This window comes from Schistocerca gregaria, chromosome 2, assembly GCF_023897955.1.
Source record: "Schistocerca gregaria isolate iqSchGreg1 chromosome 2, iqSchGreg1.2, whole genome shotgun sequence".
Classification (NCBI taxonomy): Eukaryota; Metazoa; Arthropoda; class Insecta; order Orthoptera; family Acrididae; genus Schistocerca; species Schistocerca gregaria.
This window is the reverse complement of record NC_064921.1, coordinates 426,263,122-426,288,464: the sequence shown is the minus strand read 5'-3', so window position 1 is coordinate 426,288,464 and position 25,343 is coordinate 426,263,122. Positions and strand designations below refer to the sequence as shown.

The 25,343-nt window shown below is 42.8% G+C and overlaps 1 protein-coding gene across 1 annotated transcript; it reads left to right on the top strand.

Moving 5' to 3' along the window:
* The first annotated feature begins 1,614 nt into the window (after positions 1-1,614).
* On the top strand, positions 1,615-19,632 carry LOC126324060 (uncharacterized). The gene is made up of 3 exons (XM_049994924.1): positions 1,615-1,822; positions 16,099-16,975; positions 19,066-19,632. The coding sequence occupies exons 2-3, from the start codon at positions 16,118-16,120 to the stop codon at positions 19,459-19,461; spliced, it is 1,254 nt and encodes a 417-aa protein (XP_049850881.1). The 5' UTR covers positions 1,615-1,822; positions 16,099-16,117; the 3' UTR covers positions 19,462-19,632.
* The last annotated feature ends 5,711 nt before the right edge of the window (positions 19,633-25,343 follow it).

The window sequence follows — 25,343 nt, the reverse complement described above, 5'->3', positions numbered from 1 at the left end:
TCATAGAATGGAGTAGAATTGTCTTCAGTGATGAGTCCCATTTCAAAATGAGCCCCGATGACCATGGAAGAGGTGTCTGAGGATGCCCCGGACAGTGGTGGGACACCAGCGTTACTGTCACCTACTACACAGCCCAACAACAAGGAGTGATGGTCTAGTGTGCTATTCCATACCATAGCAAGATCCCTTTCCTTGTCATCCACTGCACCCTTACAGCACATCAGTAGGGCAATGACGTTCCATGCCCCCTTTTATTGCTTTTCATTGGGAGCCATCCTGGATTTACATTTCAACAAGATAATGCCCTGCTGCTCACAGCGAGAATTCCTGCTACTTGTCTTCTCTGAAGACGAGAAATTTGTTAACATAGAGTATAGATTTAAGTGTCAGGAATTCGTTTCTGAAAGTATTTGTATGGAGCATAGCCATGTATGGAAGTGAAACGTGGACGATGAACAGTTTAGACAAGGAGAGAATAGAAGCTTTCGAAATGTGGTGCTACAGATGAATGCTGAAGATTAGATGGGTAGGTCACATAACTAATGAGGAGGTATTGAATAGAATTGGAGAGAAGAGAAATTTGTGGTACAACTTGGCTAGAAGAAGGGATCGGTTGGTAGGGCATATTCTGAGGCATTCAGGGATCAACAATTTAGTATTGGAGGGAGCCTGGAGGGTAAAAATCGTAGAGGGAGACCAAGAGATGAATAGACTAAACAGATTCAGAACCGCGCGAGGTTAGTCGAGCGGTCTATGACGCTGCAGTCATGGACTGTGCGGCTGGTCCCAGCGGAGGTTCCAGTCTTCCCTCGGGCATGTGTGTGTGTTTGTCCTTAGGATAATTTAGGTTAAGTAGTGTGTAAGCATAGGGACTGATGACCTTAGCAGTTAAGTCCCTTAAGATTTCACACACATTTTGAGCAGATTCCGAAGGATGTAGGTTGCAGTAGGTACTGGGTGATGAAGAACCTTGCATAGGATATAGTAGCATGGAGAGCTGCATTAACCAGTCTCTGGAGTGAAGGCCACAACAACAACAACAACAACAACAAACCCTACTTAGACCAGCATGGTAGCTGGATGTATCTCCAATTAGGAATGTTTGCAGAACGGGATTTTAACGATCTGACGCACAAATTGGTCAGAATTCTGTACAATATCCCTCAGGAAGACATCAAAATACTCCGGTCAATCAACGTCAAGTTAAATAATTGCTTGGACAAGGGCCAGAGGTGGACCAACCTGCTAATGACTTGCTCAATTCGTGAGACTCTTTCTCTTGGATAAATGATTCAATTTTTCTGAAATTGTAATCATTTGTCGTTTCCATCCCATTGGGATAGTTCGTTCGTGGTGCATCGTTTTCGTTTTTCCTTTCTTTTTTCTTAGAATTCATATCCCACGACATCTGTAATGTGAGTATGCATGTATCTTTGGAACTGATTTTCAAAGAAGCTGATACTGCTGAAGACTGTTTAAACTGCGATATGATCAGAATGGGACTGATGATGCTACCAGTTACTTCCTGTTTAACGTCGATCTGCCGCGCGCCAGTTGTGACAGTCAGGCTGTGATAAGGCGATACGCGCAGCGAATGGAGCTAAACGGTCGTGAGAAAGACCTCTGCCGCATCGGCTGAAGTCCGGACCGTATCTCCCACTCGCGGAAAGCACAGTAGGAGAGCGGTGGAGGGGAGCAGCGAACAGAACATCTGGGAGCGCGATATCGCCTGGACGCACAGTGGAGCCAGCCTGATAGCCAGCTCTACATCTCTCCTGGCTCAGTCTGGTTTACCGAGTGCGGCTGCAACCTTTCAGTTTCAGTAAGTGCAACAGTGTTATGTGTACATCTACATCTACAACTACATGATTACTCTGCAATTCACATTTAAGTGCTTGGCAGAGGGATCATCGAACCACAATCATACCATCTCTCTATCATTCCACTCCCGAACAGCTCGCGGGAAAAACGAACACCTAAGTCTTTCTGTTCGAGCTCTGATTTCTCTTATTTTATTTTGATGATCATTCCTACCTATGTAGGTGGGGCTCCACAAAATATTTTCGCATTCGGAAGAGAAAGTTGGTGACTGAAATTTCGTAAATAGATCTCGCCGCAACGAAAACCGACTTAGCTTTAATGACTTCCATCCCAACTCGCGTATCATATCTGCCACACTCTCTCCTCTTTTACGCGATAATACAAAACGAGCTGCCCTTTTTTGCACCCTTTCGATGTCCTCCGTCAATCCCACCTGGTAAGGATCCCACACCGTGCAGCAATATTCTAACAGAGGACGAACGAGTGCAGTGTAAGCTGTCTCTTTGGTGGATTTGCTGCATTTTCTAAGTGTCCTGCCAATGTAACGCAACCTATGGCTCGCCTTCCCCACAATATTATCTATGTGGTCTTTCCAACTGAAGTTGTTCGTAATTTTAACACTCAGTTCCTTAGTTGAATTGGCAGCCTTGAGAATTGTACTATTTATCGAGTAATCGAATTCCAACGGACTTCTTTTGGAACTCATGTGGATCACCTCACACTTTTCGTTAGTTAGAGTCAATTGCCACCTTCCACACCATACAGCAATCTTTTCTAAATCGCTTTGCAACTGACACTGGTCTTCGGATGACCTTACTAGACGGTAAATTACAGCATCATCTTCGAACAGAACTGCTCAGATTGTCACCCAGGTCATTAACATAGATCAGGAACAGCAGAGGTTCCAGACGCTTCCCTGGGGAACACCTGATAACGTTGCTTTCTGATCTGACCATGAACATGAACGACGCATGAGATCAGTTAAACAGTCATTTTTATTTCGCTTTTCTCAGGGTCGTTGGGAATATGTCAGCCAAAGACAATCGGCTATAGAATCACAACATAACTGATAAGAATTGAAACAATAAATAAGAATTGAAACAATAATTTAAAAAATAGATTTGTGCAGTAATGTAAAGAAGCAACACCTTGTAGAGCACGGCTGTAATCAACATCAAAGAACTTATGCAAGAAATAAAAGGAGTGAGAATGAGATTTTCACTCTGCAGCGGAGTGTGCGCTGATATGAAACTTCCTGGCAGATTAAAACTTTGTGCCTGACCGAGACTCGAACTCAGGTTCTTTGCCTTTCGCGGAAAAGTGCTCTATCAACTGAGCTACCGAAGCACGACTCACGCCCCCTCCTCACAGCTTTACTTTTGCCAGGTAGCTCAGTTGGTAGAGCACTTGCCCGCGAAAAGCAAAGGTCCCGAGTTCGAGTCTCGGTCCGGAACACAGTTTAAATCTGCCAGGAACTTTCAATACAAGGAATGTCCACAAGAAGCCTCACAAATCTGACAATCTGCCATCGACACAAATTTTTCGCTCCCATTGGAAATTATTGTAAATTAAATAGAGCACACCATTCAATGAAATGATTAAGCGTAGATCACTTTATGATTTACTGAGTGAATGCTAACGCTACTCTCTTTTTAAAAGAATCCCTAGTATTAACGACAGATAATAGTTTGTTGTCACTAAGCAGTAGTTTTAAGAATCCGATGGTTCTCTTTACTAGCGATGTTAACTGTTGAAAACTGTAAAAACCGCTACGGTCGCAGGTTCAAATCCTACCTCGGCCATGGATGTGTGTGATGTCCTTAGGTTAGTTAGGTTTCAGTAGTTCTAAGTTCTAGGGGACTGATGACCACAGCAGTTAAGTCCCGTAGTGCTGAGAGCCATTTGAACCATGTGAACTGCAAAAGAAAATTAAGCCCGTTTAAAATAATAGTCAGCGCTGCGGAGATATCATCTCAGTCGAGTTGTAATTTATCTCCACCGTGTCAAAACTTCTTTGTCTAGTGGGACCTTCTTCCGCCGTAGGTATATAAATATTCGTTCTATACATTGAAACGCCTTTTTCTTTGCTGTGTTTGAATTTGTGAAGATGGAAATATTATACACTGGCGCGCAAAGCTTAACGATGAAAGGAACTCCCGCACGAAAGTTACTCCAGTGAACCATACATAGTAGGAACTGCTAGGTAACAGAAAGAAGCATGTGATGAGATGAACAGAAGTCATACTTCTGTTCAAAGACAATAACTACTCCGAAGCCTCTGCGATTTATAATGTTGCCCGGACATTACAAAAGACGGTATGTGGTTCTTAACACTGTACGTGATCATCACCAATGGCAATGCAAGCTCTTCAGCGAGCCCCCATGCCCCATATCTTGTATGGCTGGAGTGGGAGCACGCGATGCTGTCAGCAACATTGTCGAGCATGAGCGTTTTGATAGTCCAAATGTTGTGGTGTGAAGAGGAATAATGTTGCTTGGGACTACTGACCGAATCTTTGAAGATGGAACGCTCACTTGTTAACGTTATTGTAACACTGTGCGTCCTTTCACGGCCTACTTGAATATGTGAGCGGGATGACCTGATTGGCTAACTTCAATTTTAAGTAAGAGGAAAATGGCTCAATGTATTGAATTTTTTTCTTAAAATTACATCTCAACACAACTTCTCCTGCAACACCCTTGCAAGCTTTTCACTCTGTTTCTGAGCATCCTCTTTTTCAAGATATTTATTTAGCACTTTAGAGTTTCACATAATAACATCACATAATAGGACTTAACAGAAAACAAATTCATTTTATTAGGTTGGTGCATAAGTTCATAGCGCTTTTGTTTTGCATGTTGATATTCCGGTTGCTATACGCTTATTTATCGATTTTCAGTTTTTGTTTGTAGTTCACTGTTGCTATTTGAGTTTACATACTGTCGTTTTGTCATTAGGAGATAGTGAATGGATATGCGGACGCTATAAAATGGATTGCCAAGTAAAGAAATTGGAAAGTTCCCGACACATTCTTTTATTTATTTATTTATTTAGTACAATAAATGACAGTAGGAGAAGCAGCCAGAAACATTTGCGGCGAGTGTGGGCATAATGCCATTGGAAAGAACACGGCAAGAAAATGATTTTCTCATTTCAGCGAGGATTGTTTTGACATTAGTCACTCGCTAGATTCAGGAAGACCTCCGGGATTCAATAAATATCGTTTAAACGCGTTAATCCACAGTGATACATCAGTGTACTCGTGAAAAAAGCTGGAGACCATATGTACTTCTCTGCTTGCACTTCATCAATTGGCTCGTGACCAACACCCGCCGTTCCTATGCTGTATAGTTACTGATGAAGATAAGCGGTGTCTTTATGTTAACGTAAGGAAGAGAAAGGAATGTTTGTGCCCAAACACAGCAGTAGCTCGCCGTACAAAGCCCTGCGAGCACCTGCAAAACAAAAGGTTATTCGTCTTGTGGAACAGCGGCGGTATGGTGTACTACGAATTGCTTCCCGAATTAAGCATCGCTGCTCACATTTATTGTCAGCAACGGAGATGTCTTGCATACGTGTTAAAAGACAATGACCAGAAATGCTGTATGAAGTGATGCTACGCCATCATAAGGCCTCCCCGCATTCTGTTAGACTGACAAAAAACACTGTGCGGTAGTTCGATTGCGAAGTCATTCTACACGCAGCCTATTGACCTAATCTTGCGCACTCAGATTTTCACCTATTCCGCTCTCTATCGAACAAGCTTCAAGGAACTTCCATTGTCGGCTGAAAATGAGCTTCGAACATGGTTCGACCAGTCCTTCGCTTCAAAAACCCACGTGTGTTGTGCAGTCGTGGAATCGAAAAGTTTCTCTAACGTTGACCGACTTACAAGCTGTGAACCAAAACGTATTACTGCTGACTAAAGTCTCTGTTACGTGTATCTGTTGTGTTTATTACATTTATGAAGAAACTCTACGAGGCAGCCGGGGTGGTCGAGCGGTTCTAGGCGCTACACTCTGGAACCGCAAAACCGCTATAGTCGCAGGTTCGAATTCTGCCTCGGGCATGGATGTGTGACGTCCTTAGGTTAGTTAGGTTTAAGTACTTCTAAGTTCTAGGGGACTGATGAGCTGACGGCCGCAGTGGCCGTGCGGTTCTAGGCGCTACAGTCTGGAACCGCACAACCGCTATAGTCGCAGGTTCGAATTCTGCCTCGGGCATGGATGTGTGACGTTCTTAGGTTAGTTAGGTTTAAGTACTTCTAAGTTCTAGGGGACTGATGAGCTGACGGCCGCAGTGGCCGTGCGGTTCTAGGCGCTACAGTCTGGAACCGAGCGACCGCTACGGTCGCAGGTTCGAATCCTGCTTCGGGCATGGATGTGTGTGATGTCCTTAGGTTAGTTAGGTTTAATTAGTTCTAAGTTATAGGCTACTGATGACCTCAGAAGTTAAGTCGCATAGGCTCAGAGCCACTTGAACCATTGATGACAGCAGTTAAGTCCCATAGTTCTCAGAGCCATTTGAACCATTTTTTGAAACGCGACGAGATTATGCACAAACCCAATATAAATAATTAAACTTGTGACCAACACTGGTGCACGCTGCAGAACGCACACAGCCATCCGCGGTGATCACACGCCCTATTATGAACAATGTACAGTTTTTTTTAATGCCTAGGGGACCAACACAAGTCCCAGTGTTATTATTCTTTGCATAAAAATGTCATTTCTGTGCGTTTCATTCCGTATTTTCCTGATTTATCTTCTGTGCTACATTGTAGAATTTCTTTCAACGTATATTTTATGGTACTTGGCAATGACACGTTGTGCGAAAGTTACACTAGTACTCAGTTTTGCACACCACTGTATTCGTAAAGTGAACACTTAGTTCAAATAATAGCTATACGTGTCACCTACAGCTCGGTCGTCAAACTGATGGTCCTACTGATTGCACAAAAGAGTGGATATTTTGCAGTTTCCAAAATTCGTTTTTGTTCTCAGGCCAATTACAAGGACACAATAAGAGCGTCCTCACCTTATCTTGTCTGCGGATGTGCATCGTAATTGACAAACCTAGTGTCTTACGTGAGTCGTAATTCAGAATCATGAATCATATTTATTCATTATTTTCAGATTATCACAATTTCATACTTCTTGCTAACACAATATGCACTACTTGTTACGTAACTACGACTGATAGAGGCAGCGAATATAATCTTATATTTTATGACTTTTAATCACGCGACAATTACTAATTTATCGTTTTATTCAAAGCGTTTCGTCTAAAGTTCTTTACTTAGCGTTTTTAATTCAGTTTCATATGTAAATAGACAAAAAACATTAAAACCAAACAGTGGACAAACAGAGTGTCAGTTATATGAATCTAACTCTAAACTGCACTTGTTGTGTTTCAGTGGCCTGGAATAGTTTCGAACCTGCATAATTATAATTATCTGCGACATTACAATTAATAGCTGCTTTTTGAATTCGTCTACTTTTAGTGCCTTAGCCTTTTTCGAGCTACTGCACATAGTCCGATGGCACGTTTTCATATTGTTTTCCACTTTTAGTTCTGCGCTTGTGGTGTTTTCTGTCCATATTATGTGTACATCATTTGTGTTACAGTTCACGTACGAAGGAAAGATAAATATATCGGCAATTTATGTGGTTCCCATTTTCGTGGAACTTCATTTTCTCCCCTCAAAGCAGACAGTTTAACTGAATAAACAGTACTATATGTGTCAAAATAGTCACCAACCACGTAGGCAAATGAAAAGTCTCCTAATAGGAAATCATTGACTTAATACATTTAATAAAAGCAACGATGAATAAATGCAAAGTAAAAGGTAGCAAATGAAATATTTAGTTCTTTCTAACACAGCTAACATTGTCTAAGTGCGCGTTTCACTGCACCTGACATAAACACGCCTAAGAAAGCAAGCACACGTTAACGACCATTAGAATGAAGCCCCTCTCTGTAATTGGGGATTACTGAAACAGTACGAAATGTTCACAGCCAAACCTATCAGTATCGTACGAAATACATTAACCCAACCAAACGATCCAATGCTGCACCGTATTCAGGAATGTTGCGAGAAAAGCCACGTTAGTTTCTTTACTGGATCTAGCTTCGACAAACCTGAATCTATATGGAAGGTATGAACTAAATGCCTTAAACCCATGTCGTACGACACTCGGGATGAGTGTTATTGTTATACAATTTTGGCTAATTTTCAATACACTGTGCACATGGAACTCGCGGCTCCACTGCGAGCGATATACATGTAGAATGCTCTATTTTCGAGATGTTGACAAGGGAGACAACATAAGACGAACGTATCGAAAACAAGAAGTCATTAAAAAGGAGAGAGTAACAGCACTTTTCCACTCACGGGGATTTATTACGGAAATGAATAGTATCAATTACATTACTCATCAGTTATGTAGTAGTTGTGCATAATACTAGTGTGGTGTAGGCAACTGACACCATTCCTTCTTTCCCATACCCAGAACGCATTTTTGACAATTCTTTTGGGAGGTGTATCGATCTGAAGGAATTAAATGTTTCTTGAGACACATGAGTCTCAACTTTATCCCCGATAATGATAGAAGCTGCTAACTAGCAGATGTGCTAACCATTATACAACAATGCAGTACAGGTAACACAGCTGAAACGACTTCACCAGTCCAAACCCCTCCAAAACACAAACTTCATTTCATGCCTTCAGCCGATTTTCCTTCTTAAATCGTCAGTATTGCCGATACTCTCCCTAGATATGTGCTAGCCATTGCACCACTATGGCAGCTGCACGGACCACCCTAGTCCAGTAACCTCCCTAACGCTTCAGCCAATTTTCGCCTGCTGACGATCTTAGAAATGATCAGGCCTCGTGTATCGACTCGTGCCCTACCCACCACAAAATTAAGAGCGGAAGACAAGTAAAACACTCGATTTTCACTGTGCTAAAAATCAGCAGAAGGGGAAAACGGGCTGAAGGAGTGAATTGAAGTTTGTGTTAGGGAGAGCACTGGTCTACAGTAGTTTGTGGCGCAAAGGTATGTGTAGTGCTACGGTGGTGTAATAGCTAGTGGTTCGGCCTCGTAAACAAAGGTTTAAGTCCTGGCCTCTGTACAAATTTTAATCCATTTCTTCAGCTTCCGTCGTTATAGGAGATAAAGTTGAGACTCGTATGTTTCACGGAAAATTTAATTCCATCACATCAATAGGTCACCTATGCCCGAGGTACAGGCAGGATTTCCCCATTACGTATATAGCTGGATTGGTATTCTAGTGCCGGAAAGCCTGGCCACGCTGACGAATTAAGAAGGGAAAGTAGGCTGAAGGTGTGACTGAAGTTTATGTTAGGGAGGGCACTGGAGGAGTGTAGTCGGTGCAGTTGTGTTACCTGTACTGCTACAATGGTTCAATGCCTAGCGAAAGTGCCTTGTCAGCAGGAAATCCGAGTTAAAGTTCCGGATGTGGCACAAATTTCAATTCATTACTTCAGTCTCTCTCTTTATCTTTTAGGAAAGCTGGGAGAGTCTCACAGGAGAGAAATTTGCCAGATAGTCGTAAGCTGTGAAAATATAAAAACTGAAATACGTGCAATTCACCTCGATCCCTCTTTCTAAATAGACGATTTAAGTGACGTCTAGAGACACTCAGCATTCTGTGTGTGCACAGACGGGTCGTCGGACGATAGAAATTCTTGTGAATTATTGACGAATTCATGACCCGTTCCTTCCGTTTTCGATGTTTTGTATGATTTCCAACCATTGCTGATCACTTCCGTACCTGGTTAGACGCAATATTTAATAATAGGAAGTAACGTTTTCTTTCATCTCGGATACACACGCAAAATGAAGCACTTTCTTGAGTCCCGCTCGATTCCGCCATAGACCCAGACGTAATCGTCCCATACCTGCGATTGCGATGTGAGAGTCCTCTACTTCAACAATTTTGTTTCGACCATCAATAGAAATACTGTCAGCCGTAACAATAACATAACACACCTCGCTACAAACACCGTAACAGTCAGAAACTGTATTCACTGAAACTTCTCATTTGGACGCAGTCTTTTCCAATGTAAAATTATGTTCCCACCACGTAACAAGTGTGTCCTCCTCGACAGCGTCACAGAAATTACAGAGCCATACTGATCGCCATTTCTCGCACCATGATTTGCAAGCAATCCATTTTGAAAACAGAATTTTAGGCTTTCTCAGTATCCCTCTAACCAGGAAACAACTGTTTCCAGGTAAGAGACTGCGACATGGACACTGTGCTACATTCAATCATGACTTCCAGTACACTCATGCGAAATTTCTCTACTCCCATGCGACGTTCTGTCATCAAAACAGAAAGTAATATCCGTATTTCCCGCCTCGAGAGTCAAGCGTTCGAAATACATCGCTCACAGGCAGGTCGCGACTGCGATGTGCGTTGCTTCTTGGAAATTACCCAGATTTGGAATGTACATAATACGGTCCAGACATCACACCGACAACTTTCAATTGCTACGGAAGGTGAAGGAGTACATGGACGACAAAACTGTAGCAGAGGATAATGCAGTAAAGTTTTAGAGGCGTCCATAAAATGGAGAAAACCGAAAATTTTTACAACGCTGTAACAAAAATACTCGTTCTCATGACAACAAAATAGGAAAGGAAAAGTAAGAATTGGTTCAAATGGCTCTAAGCACTGTGGGACTTAACATCTTAGGTCATCAGTCCCCTAGACTGAGAACTACGTAGGCCTAACTAACCTAAGGACATCACACACACCCATTCCCGAGGCAGGATTCGAACCTGCGACCGTAGCAGCATCGCGGTTCCAGACTGAAGCGCCTAGAACCGCTCGGTCACAGAGGCCGGCGGAAAATTAAATAATAAAATCTTCTAAGACAGATTAAGTTAATATGAAAACAAAGTGGTTTAGAAATATATATGTTTTGTGTCTTTAGTCTTCTAATACCCCATCATACTCACATGTCGTAGCTGACATACAGGTATACAAATTGTGTAAATTGGATAATATGTAGTGTGTTACAGGAAATATTTCTGAAAATGAAGATTTTAGGACCTGATGTACTTCCCTCGCCTCATTTAAGTGACACCATTTCCAAACAGACGTGGCGGAAATATGTTTTCTGCTATCTAAAGCCTGTTGGATGTGTTTACTGCCTGCGCGAAGGCAACGAAAAATAGGCCAAACACTGTTATCTAGTATGTTTCACGCAGCATTTCCCAACGCAAGCAAAACAAGTGTACCTTTAGTGTCTACTTTCAATTAATTTTCTTTAAAAAAAGTAGGAATGAAGCCATGAAGTTTACAGTTTAACATCCCGTCGACGACGATGTTTTTTGAGAAGCCTATATCTGCCGTTCTTCTTGAAAGTTCCGATGTAGTTTTATGTTTGAACGGGTGTAGCTTGTGGTTGCCTTACTGAGGAAGAATGAGACATTTGCCAATTGGAACTATGGTATCAGAACTCTATGAAAAGTTTACAGACTGTATCTTCTTTCCTTTTTGTCGTCAGCTACTAAATAATACTAATAATATGTGTTGAGGATTATGAATGTCTGTGGGTTCGTATGTGAGTTATGGTTGGTTCAAATGGCTCTGAGTACTATGGGACTTAACTTCTAAGGTTATCAGTCTCCTAGAACTTAGAAATACTTAGCCTAACTAACCTAAGGACATCACACACATCCATGCCCGAGGCAGCATTCGAACCTTCAACCGTAGCGGTCGCGCGGTTCCAGACTGTAGTGGCTAGAACCGCTCACCACCTCGGCCAGCTATGTGAGTTATGGAAGTAACATTGCAGCATATAATTTGAGGGTCCATTTTGCCTTACACCAAGCGGCTACAATCCTCTGATCACACGTGAACAAGAGTGTCAAGTGTACCTTAATAATATTTATTCATCGACATCACATTCAGCAGAAAAACCGTATCAAACATGACGCGTTTTCGAGAGATCTATAATCTAATGCCTGTACGAGTAAAACTAAAAAATGCTCAAATACGATAAACCTGCTTTGTAAACACTTAGACAACCATATTCAGTCATTAGTTGACCAAATGACAAAATTTCACCCAGTTTGGTCATCCAGTGGTAATCAATTATGAAGACCATTTCCGATTTAAAATTCTGGGGAGTGATTTGTGGAGAGTAGATGGGGTGTAATGAGGTATGTGATGACAGCGCACATTCTATAGTTCATTCATTTCTAAAACGTTTGTTCAGCGAATTACTTTAATTTGTCCAAGCCGACAGGGCCCTTAATCCCATCGCTCCCCTTTCGTCCAAAATCTGTTTACGCCCTTGTAGTACTGTAATAACTAAAGCCAGAAATTCCATGCACAATTTAATCTTAAAATATGCAAGTATTCTCTCACTATCAAATGAGCTAATATGCAAAATTACAGGAGAAACATGCAGTGTCATAATTCAATCTTTTCTTGTGACGCAATTTACTTTTTTTTGAGATAATGTACAAAACAAGTTTTTCCAAATTCTACACCCACTTGAAGTCGCTCCGCCTGTTAGGGCACTGAGCTAGCAATACTTGAATACGGAAGTGAAGGTGGTTTGTCTCCACCTACCGGCAACCTTTAAAATGGTTTTCTGTGGTTTCCCATTTTCAATTTAGGCAAATACTATGGTTTGTCCCTTGCCATAGGCTGCAGCCAGTTCCTGTCGAATTCCTTTCGTTCCTGACACATTCCAGTACCCTTAAAAATGCAGTACTTCTGCCTAAATTAAAAGAGCCGCATCGAAGGCGAGTCGAGAACCTCTTCCGAGACTCCCAGAAATAAAAGCAAAAGAATAAATAAATAATAGTTCCAATTCTCCTGATTTATGTTCATGCCTTTGTCTGCCGGGACATCATTAAACGCAGAGAATAATGTTTCTTACATTGCAAGAAGTGATAGATGCATAGCAAAATGAGGAAATTTGGGGAAGTGTAAGATTCAATAATTCCAGATCCTCTGAATTTCCTTCACCAAAAATTGTTCTAGTTTCTCTGTCGAACAGAGGCTTCTTTATTCCAAAATCCCTGTAGGTAATAATCAAGGTGTCCCAGAAAATTAGCCCTCGTCCATTCCTGATCGCTCCCTCAGCTCAAATCCAGACTGAAAGAAAAGGAGTGTAAAATAATAATGGAGGGTGAATAGAGACTGGAGTATGACAACTTCTTAGTGGTTTCCCAAACTACAGCGCTGTTAAGTAACGAGACCACACGCCCGATTGGGAAAACTCCGAGATCATTGTCGAATAAAATGGTGTATAGTTCTTAATGGAAATTTTCAGATACAATAAAAGACATGAGTTTTTTTAAGGTCCTCTTTAACAAATCGGAATGTTTAATTTTTTATAAGAGTGTGAGTACTGGACTACAAGAGCAGTGTGTGTGTGTGTGTGTGTGTGTGTGTGTGTGTGTGTGTGTGTGTGTGTGTGTGTGTGTGTTTCCTTAGAAGCTACTTGATTGGCCTATTTATGATCAAGGCAAAGGAGTAGCTGAAAAACTGTTTGGGAGAGCAAAATATGTGTGTTTCGACATAGAATCTCTCTGATTTTTCCTTTTTCCCAGAACGTTATGTGTGTCTTGAAGGGCTGAAGAGAAAGGAAAGGGAAAGGAAGAAAGAAAACGGGGGGGAGGGGAGGGGAGGAAGGAGAAGATCCCTTCGAACACTAGTCATGTGGCTATGACCGAGAATTGCAGCCGTCTCCTCAGTAGGGTGCTTTCTCAGTATTAAGGGACAGCCCATTTCCAGCAAAACAGTGAATCATTCTTTGAAAGAAATCACTAACAACTTCTTTTGCTTTCTGTCTTACGGGTTTTACTATAAACAGTATGCAAAAAGTACGAGTTGTGTTCGGACATATAGGGAGTCAACCCAATATTGAACCTTTAGGGACTCCCTTCACGAATTCTCTCCTTTCAACACTGTGCGACTTATTCAGCACATCTTATTTCATTTTTTTTAAACTATGACTCAACCAGTTGATATTAGTAGAGTCCACCATAATTTAACAGATTGTTATCTTTTGAAATGCCACTTACATTCTGCATTACATGGATTTGTACTTTTGTATAGGTACTTTCAGTGAAGTACACTCACACGGGAAACTGGGATAATACGATGAAAATTGTTGTGTAACATATGACTGTCCACCAGCCATCCTTCATATCAAAATATGCTTTATATGAAAGGTTCCAGGTCTTACACAGAATGACTTGGGAGAGGGAAGCACGATAGTCTGGCTGTAAAATGTGCATTCTGAATTTTCCAGAAACCAATTTAAACGCTTAGGAAGGGGAATTGTTCTGCGACAAAAGGATTCTATCGCGTCAACTACAATAACATTTCTTGGTAACTGCCTTTCTTAGCCTACTGGCAGGCTGGAGTAATTCTCTCTGTTATACTGTGCTCTTGATTAGGTAGTTCACGAATATAACGAACTCTTTTCCCCAGAAAACATAAATATGCCTTTTATGGCTGATTCGTGGGTGCGGAAGTACTTCACTCACGGGAACCGTCTTTGTTGCCATCCAATTTTTTTATCGGTTTCAGGATGATAGTTACTAAGATACTCAAAAGTCCTCTGTAGTAACAGACATGGACAAAACAGCTCTGAATGCCGTGGTTTGTGTGATCTGTTCTCTGTTCAAATAATTCGACACCAACTTTGCTGATACATCCCTGATGTCTAGGATATTGTTAATAATGAAACCAACACGCTCCTCAGAGTATGTCCAATATCTAAGCAATCATTATGGTGGATATGCGCTTCTTCTTAAGAAACATTTAAAGGACAGCGTCGGTTGTTGTAGGATCTGTTGATGTTGTGGGCTCCCCATTAAGGAAATACCCATTCTTGGAACGGCACAGCATTAGAAAGGAAGCGGCTCCCTGGTGCCTGTGACGTCTCAGCGTGACTGGCCTTTGCAGATTTTCTTTCGAGAAATCAAAACTTCATGTCGCCCAGTAACTCCAAAGTCTTGAATCTTTCTTGAGCCTCTCCAATCTCAAGTTCTATCGGAAATCAAAAATAGTTTCAAGAGCAGGAAATATGTTATATTTGCACAGATACGAAAGAAATAAGCTAACCAGAAAAAATATTAGTCACTTGCTTAAAACATCAGAATGATCACTGTGGCATGCTGAAGGTAATTCGTACTACTGACAAAATAATGGTAGTAAAGTGATGTGTACATGTCAGTCGGCTGTAAGGAATCATGACTATAATATGGGTCGACATGCAGACGTAACTGAATGCAGAGGGGAATTATCGCCTTTGAACGTATCCATGAACGTACTGTGAATGAAGTTGTCAACATTTTGTCCGTCAATACGTACGGTCCAATGTGCGTGCAAAGAACTGTATATCACTCGGCGCAATGAAAGTGGACGTCATAAAATTCTAACCAAATGGGCAAAGAGACGAGTACCCCATCTTATCAGTGACAATCAGTTTCAAATATGACACGAACTGACTTTGGACGTGATACTATGAACTTGAACTGGGGTGTTTATTTCAACTTCCCGCTGACCAAGCGTGGCTGTTTCTACTATGTCTTCTTGAAGAATATGCAGAGGCGACTCTCATCTTCGAAGATAACAACAGTTATAATTGACATAGTTGGACATATACGTTTCTGTTTTTATGAGCATTCGCCTCTCGAACATGATCCAGCCCACTAAATCACCCGATCTTAATGCACTGGAAAATAACTGGGATTATCTGGAACTGCGAGTGAAGCGTAGCGCTCGACATCGTCGAAATTTCGTAGTTCTGTAGGTTACAACCACACGTGAGTGGCTGCAGCAGGAAGTTGTCGAACGTGAAAAGACTCGCAGCCGCTCGACCTCGCTGGATTAAGGCCACTATCGAGGTGGTGTTACACAGTATCACAGTATCCTGGGGGACACTAATTTTTCGCCTCTTGTACTTATCTAGCTTTCGTATACTATTAACCTAATTTTTAAAATGGCTCTGAGCACTATGGGACTTATCATCTGTAGTCATCAGTCCCCTAGAACTCAGAACTACTTAAACCTAACTAACTTAAGGACATCATACACATCCATGTCCGAGGCCGGATTCGAACCTGCGACCGTAGCGGTGGCGCCTTTCCAGACTGAAGCGCTTTGAACCGCACGACCACGTCGGCCGGCAAATTAATTTTTCAGTCGACACTGTAATAGCGTTGTTGGATGTTAGACGTAGGACTTAATGGAGTTCTTCTATTTGTTCACAGATTTAAAGCGGCGCAAAATATGGCAGAAGTCGAGTCTCATAGACCACCGCCTCCATCGTGGATCGACAAAAAGTTCGTAGAGAGGGCTCTGAAAAATGAAGACAGTAAAAGTAAGGTGAGAGTGGACGCTGCGACTGTCGATTACGCCATCAAAGACGGCCTAGGCTACATGAGCTGCATCTTCAGAGTAGTAGCCACCATCAAATTGGACGAAAGGACCTCCAGCCATGAACTTCCGCTCATAGTGAAGTGCAGCAACGCAGAGGAAGGCAATCTGACCGAGATGGGAAAGGAATTCCGAGTATTCGAGAAGGAGGCATTCTTACTGTGCGAGTTGGTGCCAGAAGTTCATAAAGCGCTGAGAGTTGTGGAGGGAGAGAAATTGTCCCCGCTGGCGGCCCGTTGCTACCTGTTTGGGAGGCAGCCCGTGGAGTTCCTGGTGTTGGAAGACCTGTCAGCGGATGGCTTCCGCTTGGCCGAAGCTGGCCAACCACTCGACTACCAGCACTGTGTGCTAGCTTTGAGAGCGTACTCTCGCCTACACGCCGCCTCGGCCATGCTGCTCAAGGAGAAGCCAGAATTTCGGGAACGTTGTTTGCTCCCGGCATCGAGCGACCTTCAGCAAGAGTTCTTCGAGAGCATGGCTGACAAGATCTTCAAAGCAGTGGCGAGGGAATTCAGAGCGACTGCTGGCTACGAGCGATACGCCGAAAAGTATGAGAACCTTTCGAAACAAGTCGCGAAGGACAACAAGGCCTACTGGGAATCTAATAATCATATGTTAAATGTTGTAATGCATGGCGACTGTTGGAAAAATAACTTCATGTTTAAATACGTTGGAGGGAATCCTACAGACATTAGGATTCTCGACTTTCAGGTGAGTGAGTATCTGGGACTATATTTGTTTTTTTTATTTAGCGATTTTTATGTTTACTGATAAATTTCCATACCGCATCTATGACATACATCCTTTACTGGGCAGTGGCAATGCGTTTGTAATAGTTTCAATATTTTCATCTTTGGAATGCGGTCTATACTTGGTTCACATTACGACATTTCAAAACTTTCCCTTTACTTATCTTCATAAGCGTTGGTACATCACGTCTGTTGGGACATTGGGTTTGCTTTGTGCACTATTGTATGTACGATAGCGTCTTTCTTCGTTAATCACCTATGATAAGATCTGCTACAGTTGTGATTTTTTTATTTCCTAAAAGAAAAGCACAATCCAGTTTCAGGACCTGTGCCCCATCTTCAGGTGCATATAAAATGTGAGTCCATAAAAGTTATTCGATTTTTATGGACTCGTATTTACATGCAGCTCAAGATACGACACAGGTCCCGAAACCAAGTGGTGGTTTCCTTCCAGGAAATACAAAAATTCTACCGCTCTATCGGATCTTGTCGTTGAAGATGAATATCAATAGCTGTCGATGAATCTTTAAGAGAAACATACCTTTATCAGAATGAGATTTTCATTCTGCAGCGGAGTGTGCGCTGATGTGAAACTTCCTGGCAGATTAAAACTGTGTGCCGGACCGAGACTCCAACTCGGGACCTTTACCTTTCGCGGGCAAGTGCTCTACCAAATTTTATTATTATTATTATTATTACTATTATTTTACCACGAACATAGTAAATGAACAAAAGATCTTTATTGGTACAAAATTAAACACAACAGAAATGCCATCCTTCCGGCGAAAACAACACAAGGCATTACACTCGTTCAAGGCGAGCAATTTTTTTTATGAACAAGGTATAGGAAAAAAAAGAATAATAATACTGCTGTAAGCTAATAGGTGAGAAGCAATACACACTTGAGTGTGGGAAAAACCAGTGTGTTCAGGTATAGTGCATGAAAGAAAGGAGACGCGTGTAAATGCGCCAACTCCACTGTGGGTTACAATATAGAAAGTAGCGCTGGGAGTCTCATATGTCAGCAGGGGGGGGGGGGGGGGGGGGGGGCGAGAGTGCTGTCGGCGTGTGGTACCATCCAACTGAGCGGGGGTGATCGCATGTAGGTAAATGGCGAAGAAGGTGCGGTAGCGTGGTCGGTGTTCGACTTCACTGTGGGCGGTTTGTGAGTACTGCCAGAAATCAAGGCGTGATTTGACGCCATCATTCTACATGTAGGTGATCGTCCATCCCTTGACCCATACAATAGTATGGTTTTTGGTGGCGGGGAAATAAGTATTCTCAGGATGTATAAAAGTGCATGGGTCAATCAAGTCCGGCGGAACGCGGAGGTAACAGGCAACGAACTGTCGGGCAAGTTTCCATACGTCACTGGTGGCAGCACAAGTCAGTTGATGGACATTGTCATCCATGAGGTGGCAAAATGGAGAGTCCGTTAGTCCGATGGCGTGAAGACGATGATTTGTGGCGAATTTTTCATTTGCGACTTGGCACCATGTTGTCCGGACGTTGGAGGGAAGAAAAGGCTGGTGGATATGACGCCACACCGTGAGCCACCGCTTGGACGGATGTCTCGTTTGATATTGTTGTTGGATATCGAACGAAAAATCTTTAGGTCGAGGAGAACGATGGTCGGTAAGTGCGTGTGAGCATAACTGAAGTCGACGATGAAATCAGAAATGTTCGTCAGATAGTGCTTGATGTGTCCGACTGATACTAACTTAACAGGAACTCTCCTCGCAGGAGAGCTTCCGTAAAGTTTGGAAGGTAGGAGGCGAGGTACTGGCAGAAGTAAAGCTGTGAGAACGGGGCGTGAGCCTTGCCTGGGTAGCTCAGTTGGTAGAGCATTTGCCCGCGAAAGGCAAATGACCCGATTTCGGGTCTCGATCAGGCACACAGTTTTAATCTGCCAGGAAGTTTCATACCTTTATCAGATCGCAATCCACCTGGTTACAGCTGTTGCTTATTTTACGTTTAAGGCAACTACTTTTAATCTTGTATATAGAGAGGATTTCCTGTACCGCTCAAGTAAAATGAGCATAACTGTCACAGTTTAGCAGAATTCACGGGCCAGCCGGTGACCTGGTGTACTTCCTGTACGCGAATGCCAGTGAGGAGGTCCACAGGCATCACATGGAAGACCTGCTGCAAGAGTACCACAGCACGCTGGTGGGCCTGCTACGGCGCTTGGGCATGGACCAGCAGGCCGACGCCTACACCCTGCAGGTATTTAGGAATGAAATGGAGGCGGCGGCCACCCTCGGCGTGTTCTACAGTGCCTTGACCTGCCTTGTCATCACTTCGGAGAAGTATGGCGCCGACTTCAAGGAGTTCTTCCAAGGAGATGGCTCCTCAAATTCAGTCTTAGGAAACGCGTACAAAAATCCTACCATTATGTCCTATCTCAAATACGTTGCACCTATATTCGACAAGAAGGGCCTTCTGTGAGTAGATCTAAGGACGAACTCTGTGTTGTGCCTGTTTCCTTGTCTATTGCTGTGATAAATTTATCGTGTTGTAAATAATGTAAATGTTATTTTGGAATCTGCCAATGTTATTTGAACGTTCATCTCACTACAGATGTATCCTTGAGTAATGACATTAAACTGCCAAACTCTCTTTCGGCTTTCTTTTCTCGAAGAACCTGAAAAAGCTACTTGTTCTGCTTCGTAAGTAAAAGCAAACAGTTTCAGAGTTCAGAGATTATTAATAAATCGGCAATACACGAAGTGCTATTAACTGTAATCGAATTGGAAGACGTGACCTATGACACATCTGCGTAAGCAGAAGAAACTAACCATCGACGTCCAAAAACAATTTATTGGAGTGTTCAATTAACGAAAACAAATTCTCCAAGTATAGCACCAACACAAAACAATGATCCGTCTTCGAATCACAACTACATACAAGAAAAATATAGAAAAAAACTGAAATAATTTCCTACTAGACTCCGCCAGAGACATCTTTGATATACCAAGCCTAATCCAGGGATCAGCGAGAAGATCCAGGCAGGGCTGCTGGGGCGGCAGCCATCCACGTCTGTTGATGAACTGCCGATGTGCGTTTTTTTTTCCTTTATTGTTATTTTAAACCTGTTTACAAGCAGGCCTGCAGCAGCATACTACGCCGCTCTTCGGCCGCAGAGAAACATACAACGCAGAAATGATGACAATGTGAGATGAATAGATGGTGGACATATAAACGGAGACAAACACTTTTTAAAATACATGGAGCCGTTCACGGGCGTAGAGTCCAAGATAAAAGTTGTTCAGGCACCGGGACACATACATAGACGAAAGTTGTCACACGTGAACGTAGACGCACAAAACGAGTAACACTGAACCACTTAAGCACAAACGACGGCACACACAGAAACACGAGGCGTTGATCTCCGGCGCGCAAATGTTCACTAACTGTGTACGAGTCCGGGGACTGCCAAGAGAGGAGGAGAGGGGAGGGGTGGGAGAGGAAGAGGGAGAAGGAGAGGGGAGAAATGATGCCATGGGCAGGGGAGACAGAGGGAGAGGAGAAGGGGGGGAGCCCGGGGGAAGAGGGGTGGAGGAAGGGGACGGGGAAAAAGGAAAGAGAAGGGAGGGATGGTGCCAAGAGGAGAGGCCACAGGAAGTGGGGGCGTGGAGGATCAAAGTTGATAGGAGGAGGACATCATCAGGGAGGGGGAGCTGCCGGAAGCCACCTTGGGAGAGGGTAAGGAGGGTGGAGAGATGGAGATCGGGTGGAACGTGGGAATACAGGCGCGGCAGTGGGCGGGGGTGGGAGAGGATGGGCGAGACAAGTGGGTGAAGAGGGTCGAGTTTGCGGGAGGTGTACAGGATCCGTATCCTTTCAAGGAAAAGGAAAGGAATGAGATCGTACAGGATGCACATGTGGGAGGGGAGACGTATGCGATAGGTGAGGCGGAGAGCATGGCGTTCAAGGATTTGAAGGGATTTATAGAAGGTAGGGGGTGGGTGGGTGGAGATCCAGGCCGGATGGGCGTAGCAGAGTATAGGGCGGATGAGGGATTTATAGATATGGAGGATGGTGGAGGGGTCTAGACCCCACTTACGGCCCGAAAGGAGCTTGAGGAGACGGAGTCGGGAGTGTGCCTTGGCTTGGATTGTCCGGAGATGGGGGGTCCAGGAGAGTCGACGGTCGAGGGTGACGCCAAGGTACTTGAGGGTGGGAGTGAGAGCGATACGACGGCCATAGACAGTGAGATAGAAGCCGATGTGCGACCGAGCACCGGCCTTTATAGCGCTTCGGCGGATGAGTACCTTGGAACTATTTTCCACCACGTAGTTTGACGTGTGAAAATAGTTCCGCGATCTGCAGCTACCTCCTCCTTATGTTTATGTGGGCCAGTAGTGGCCCCTGGTGGCCGCTGGTGTCTTTGATGTGTTGTTGTTGTGGCCGTTCATCAATATTGCCTGTCGGTTGTGTAGTGCTTCGGTGTGTCTGCGAAGCGGGCAACCCGCGGCTGCTGACTGTCAGTTTGGTTGTTGACACTCTAGGCGCAATGATGTCTATTGGAGAAGGCCACAGCAACCTATACTTATAGAATAAATAAAGATGTCTCCAGTAAACAACCCGTTAAAAATTATATAATTTCTAAAGGATTTTGCTGCTCGCAGTTCTTCATTAGCATTGTAAGATTTACCTTTTTCATCTTGTTATGCTGTCACAATCTGTCAATAGGGACGGAGTAAATGTTTTCCGTCGATTCAGTCACCTAACGTAACCTGGTGCTGGCGTCATCTGGTGTTACTGTATTTAAGGTTTCATTGTTCTTCTCCACATGTATCATCTTCAGTTCTGAATAAATCAAACAGTTTTAAAAAACGATCTAACGCTTTTCTCCAATCACCTTATTTCTCAGCATTAAAGGCGCAAACCGCCTGACATCTTATCTTTGAGAGTAAAAATTCACACGACAGAGTTAAATAAAATAAAAATATATAAATACACTAATTAATCATTATCTGGCACCAGAAACTTCGCACATTGCCTTTTTCATCTCTCATTTACTGTACAATGAATGTATGTTGCAAGAAACTACTAAACATCATTAACATATTTCATGTAGCCTTAAAAATCCAAAATCTAGCCAATTTTGCAAATGATCGAAACTCTTCTCCACATAAAAACATAACGACACATTCACATGCCTGGGAAGGATTAGTGGAGATGAAAATCCATTCAGAAACGTACAGTCCCTACAAGTGTAATGTACCGAGCTGTAGTTTACAATATTGGAGCAACAGAAGTCTCACAAAACTTTTTAGCACATCATAAATCAGGGAGTTCTTCTTGAAAACTTAGTTCCATCGCATTCTCTATCACCAATTTCTCTTCTTCTTCTGATCGCCAGTTAACGTAACAACGTGTATAGAAAATAGTCACATCCATCCATCGAGAGATTTACCTTAGTGACCTTAGTGTTTGTCTACCCCTATCTTCTGTATGGACCAAGTGTGGAAAGCCGTTGGTAAACGTTTCTTTTGCATCATACATTTCGAAGCTGCTATTTGGGGAAATCTTAGAGCAATATTTCACAATAAGTCTAAGCATGACGTTTAATCTCGCTTACTTTGAAATTATGGCTGCAATGTGGACTTCAATAACTATTCGTATATACAACCAGTTAGAATATTTCAGGACCATGATCGCGGATGATTTCTTCGTTTCAAGAGAAAGAAATCTTAAAAAGCAAGGTATATGTGGCAAGTTGTTTCAAAACGCTAAGTATGGGCCGCAAGAAGCTACTGAAATACCAGGTATCCAGGAGCCTCAAGAAGTGCTAGAATTTCAGCAATTCTCTTTGTTCCTGTGGTGAATCTCGTGCATTGGGGAACATCTCCTGCACTGAATGGAGAAAATCAGAAATGTATTTTCTGCCGTACCCGTCATAGATTACTATCTGCCCTCTTCACATGCGGTTGCTTTTATCTACACACGAATCTTGTAAAATATTCGAGTACTAGCATCTTGAGTGTGAACAAAAAGACTTTTAAAGTGGCAAATCTGACACACTGTTGTTGCATATGCTGGCAGAGAGTCACAGCGAGGAACAACTCAATCTCCTATCACCTTTGACGAACTGTGCGTCATTTATACAGATATTTTATCGATACACGTTATCAGCGTATCTGTTTCTGTATGGCCACTTATAGTTGGTACACCTACGTTGTTGCTCTACACAACGTAACCCTGATTGTTTTGCGTTACATTGTCAGCGCCTTTTAGGCTCCTTCTGATTAATGTGAAAGATCCCATTTTTTCGAATGTCTTGAACTCAGGTTAATGTTGGCCTTTCTGTATCATTATCCAACGAAAAGTTTCTGAAGCACTATGGTTGCGTAGCCGATCCATTTATGTCAGACTTTAGAACACGTTCATCACTGGAACTTACTAGGGTCTGAACTGTTGTTGCAAGTACTTTATATACGCGGCCTGCCAGTCTGTTTTGTAAGTCGGAACAGTGTGTAAGTGCTAAAAGCGGAAGAAGACACGCTAACATCCTTTTCAATCAATACTCAATTACAGTTGAAACAGGAACATTTCTGTACATATCTTTTCTTACAAATGTAGAGTAGACACTTTGTGAATTATTGTTACGGAAAACTGCATGTAATATTCGGAAATTTTTCTTGTGTAAGGCCACGGATTTCGTTGATTCATGAATAAGAAACAAAAATTTCTTTCGAAGATGGCGCCCTGTAACAGCAATTTCATGTTCGGAGACGACTACTTAGTTCGATGCAGTTCAAATGGTTCAAGTGGCTCTGAGCACTATGGTACTTAACTTCTGAGGTCATCAGTCCCCTAGAACTTAGAACCACTTAAACATAACTAATCTAAGGGTATCACACACATCCACGCCCGAGGCAGGATTCGAACCTGCGACCGTAGCGTCGAGCAGTTCCAGACTGTAGCGCCTAGAAACTCTCGGCCACCCCGGCCAGCATTTCGATGCAGTCAGCCTAGTCTAGCAATTGTTATATTAATCGTTAGAAGGCGCTACGTACGAGCCCTCCTGTCATTTATGTTCAGTCAATGAATACTACAACGTAGCTAAAGACGGTATCTAGAGCTCTATCAATAAGTAGTTTATATGTCTCACAGATAAATAATAGCATAGTACATCAAAAGTGAAGGGAGTAAACAACGTTGACAATAGAATGGTTACTATTTCTTCGCTCCAGGATCACATATTGCTGAAACTACACTTGAAGTTAACATACTTACTACATAGATCGAGATTCTCAATAGTTTCACCCTAATTTTTCTAAATTCTGTTTTTAATTTTTTTTAGGTGGTACTGTGAAAGGTAGAGTTGCGGGCAGCCTGATGCACGTAGAAAAAGTTACATGAACACTTAAAGGAGTTCGGAATCAACGTATTTCTCCATCAAAGCGCCATAGATGACTGTCGTGAACGACAGCTGCTGCGGAGGTACAGATGAGTACCGGAGAACAGACGAACCACTGATCACCCAGATCAATCAAGACGCTGCCAACCCCGTCAGCTCAATGGCCGTTCTGTGAACGTTGCTGCGTATGGACCTCCGCAGCAGTTGCCTGGTTCATGCACGCATGCTGAGTGCCGATTAAAACACTTGCAGGCATCTATTTTGTTTTTAATTTATTTGTGAAACCAGTTTCGGTGTTCCATCATACTATCAACAGGTCCGTTCACCAACATAAAATGGAAGGAATCCAATCTTGTGCACAGTCGTAATAGGAGCCAATATTAAATAACTGGTATTTGTAGAGCTGCAGTTCACACGACACAATCACTTAATTCATCAACCGACGTCGTTCAACTAACGGCAATCGTCGGTTGATGAACGAAATGATAGTGTCGTGTAAACCGGAGGTCAACGAATACCGGTTATTTAATATTGACTGCTAGGTTAAGGAGCCTGAAGATGGTGTATTGGAACATCGAAACTTTTGCACGAATAAACTAAATGCGAAAGGGACGTCTGCAGGTGGTTTAATTTTCATTTCGTACTGTAACCATCTACTACAAGGATGGAAATACAAAGACAATCTGACTGTTGTTTATTGACAGCGAAAGCTGGAATTCTGACTCCGGTACCGACGTGGGCGTCCATTGAGTGGCGACAGGTGGCCTTCTCAAATGAATCATGTTTTATGGTACATCGGACAGATGATCGTTGGATCGACAGAAGGATCCAGGTCACAAGACTGACCTTTGTGGTCCGGGGAATGTTTCAGTGCTGTTCCCTGGGTGACATCGTCATTCTGGAAGGCGTAATGGATCAATGCAAGTATTTATCTATCATTGCGGACCATAACGATCCCTAT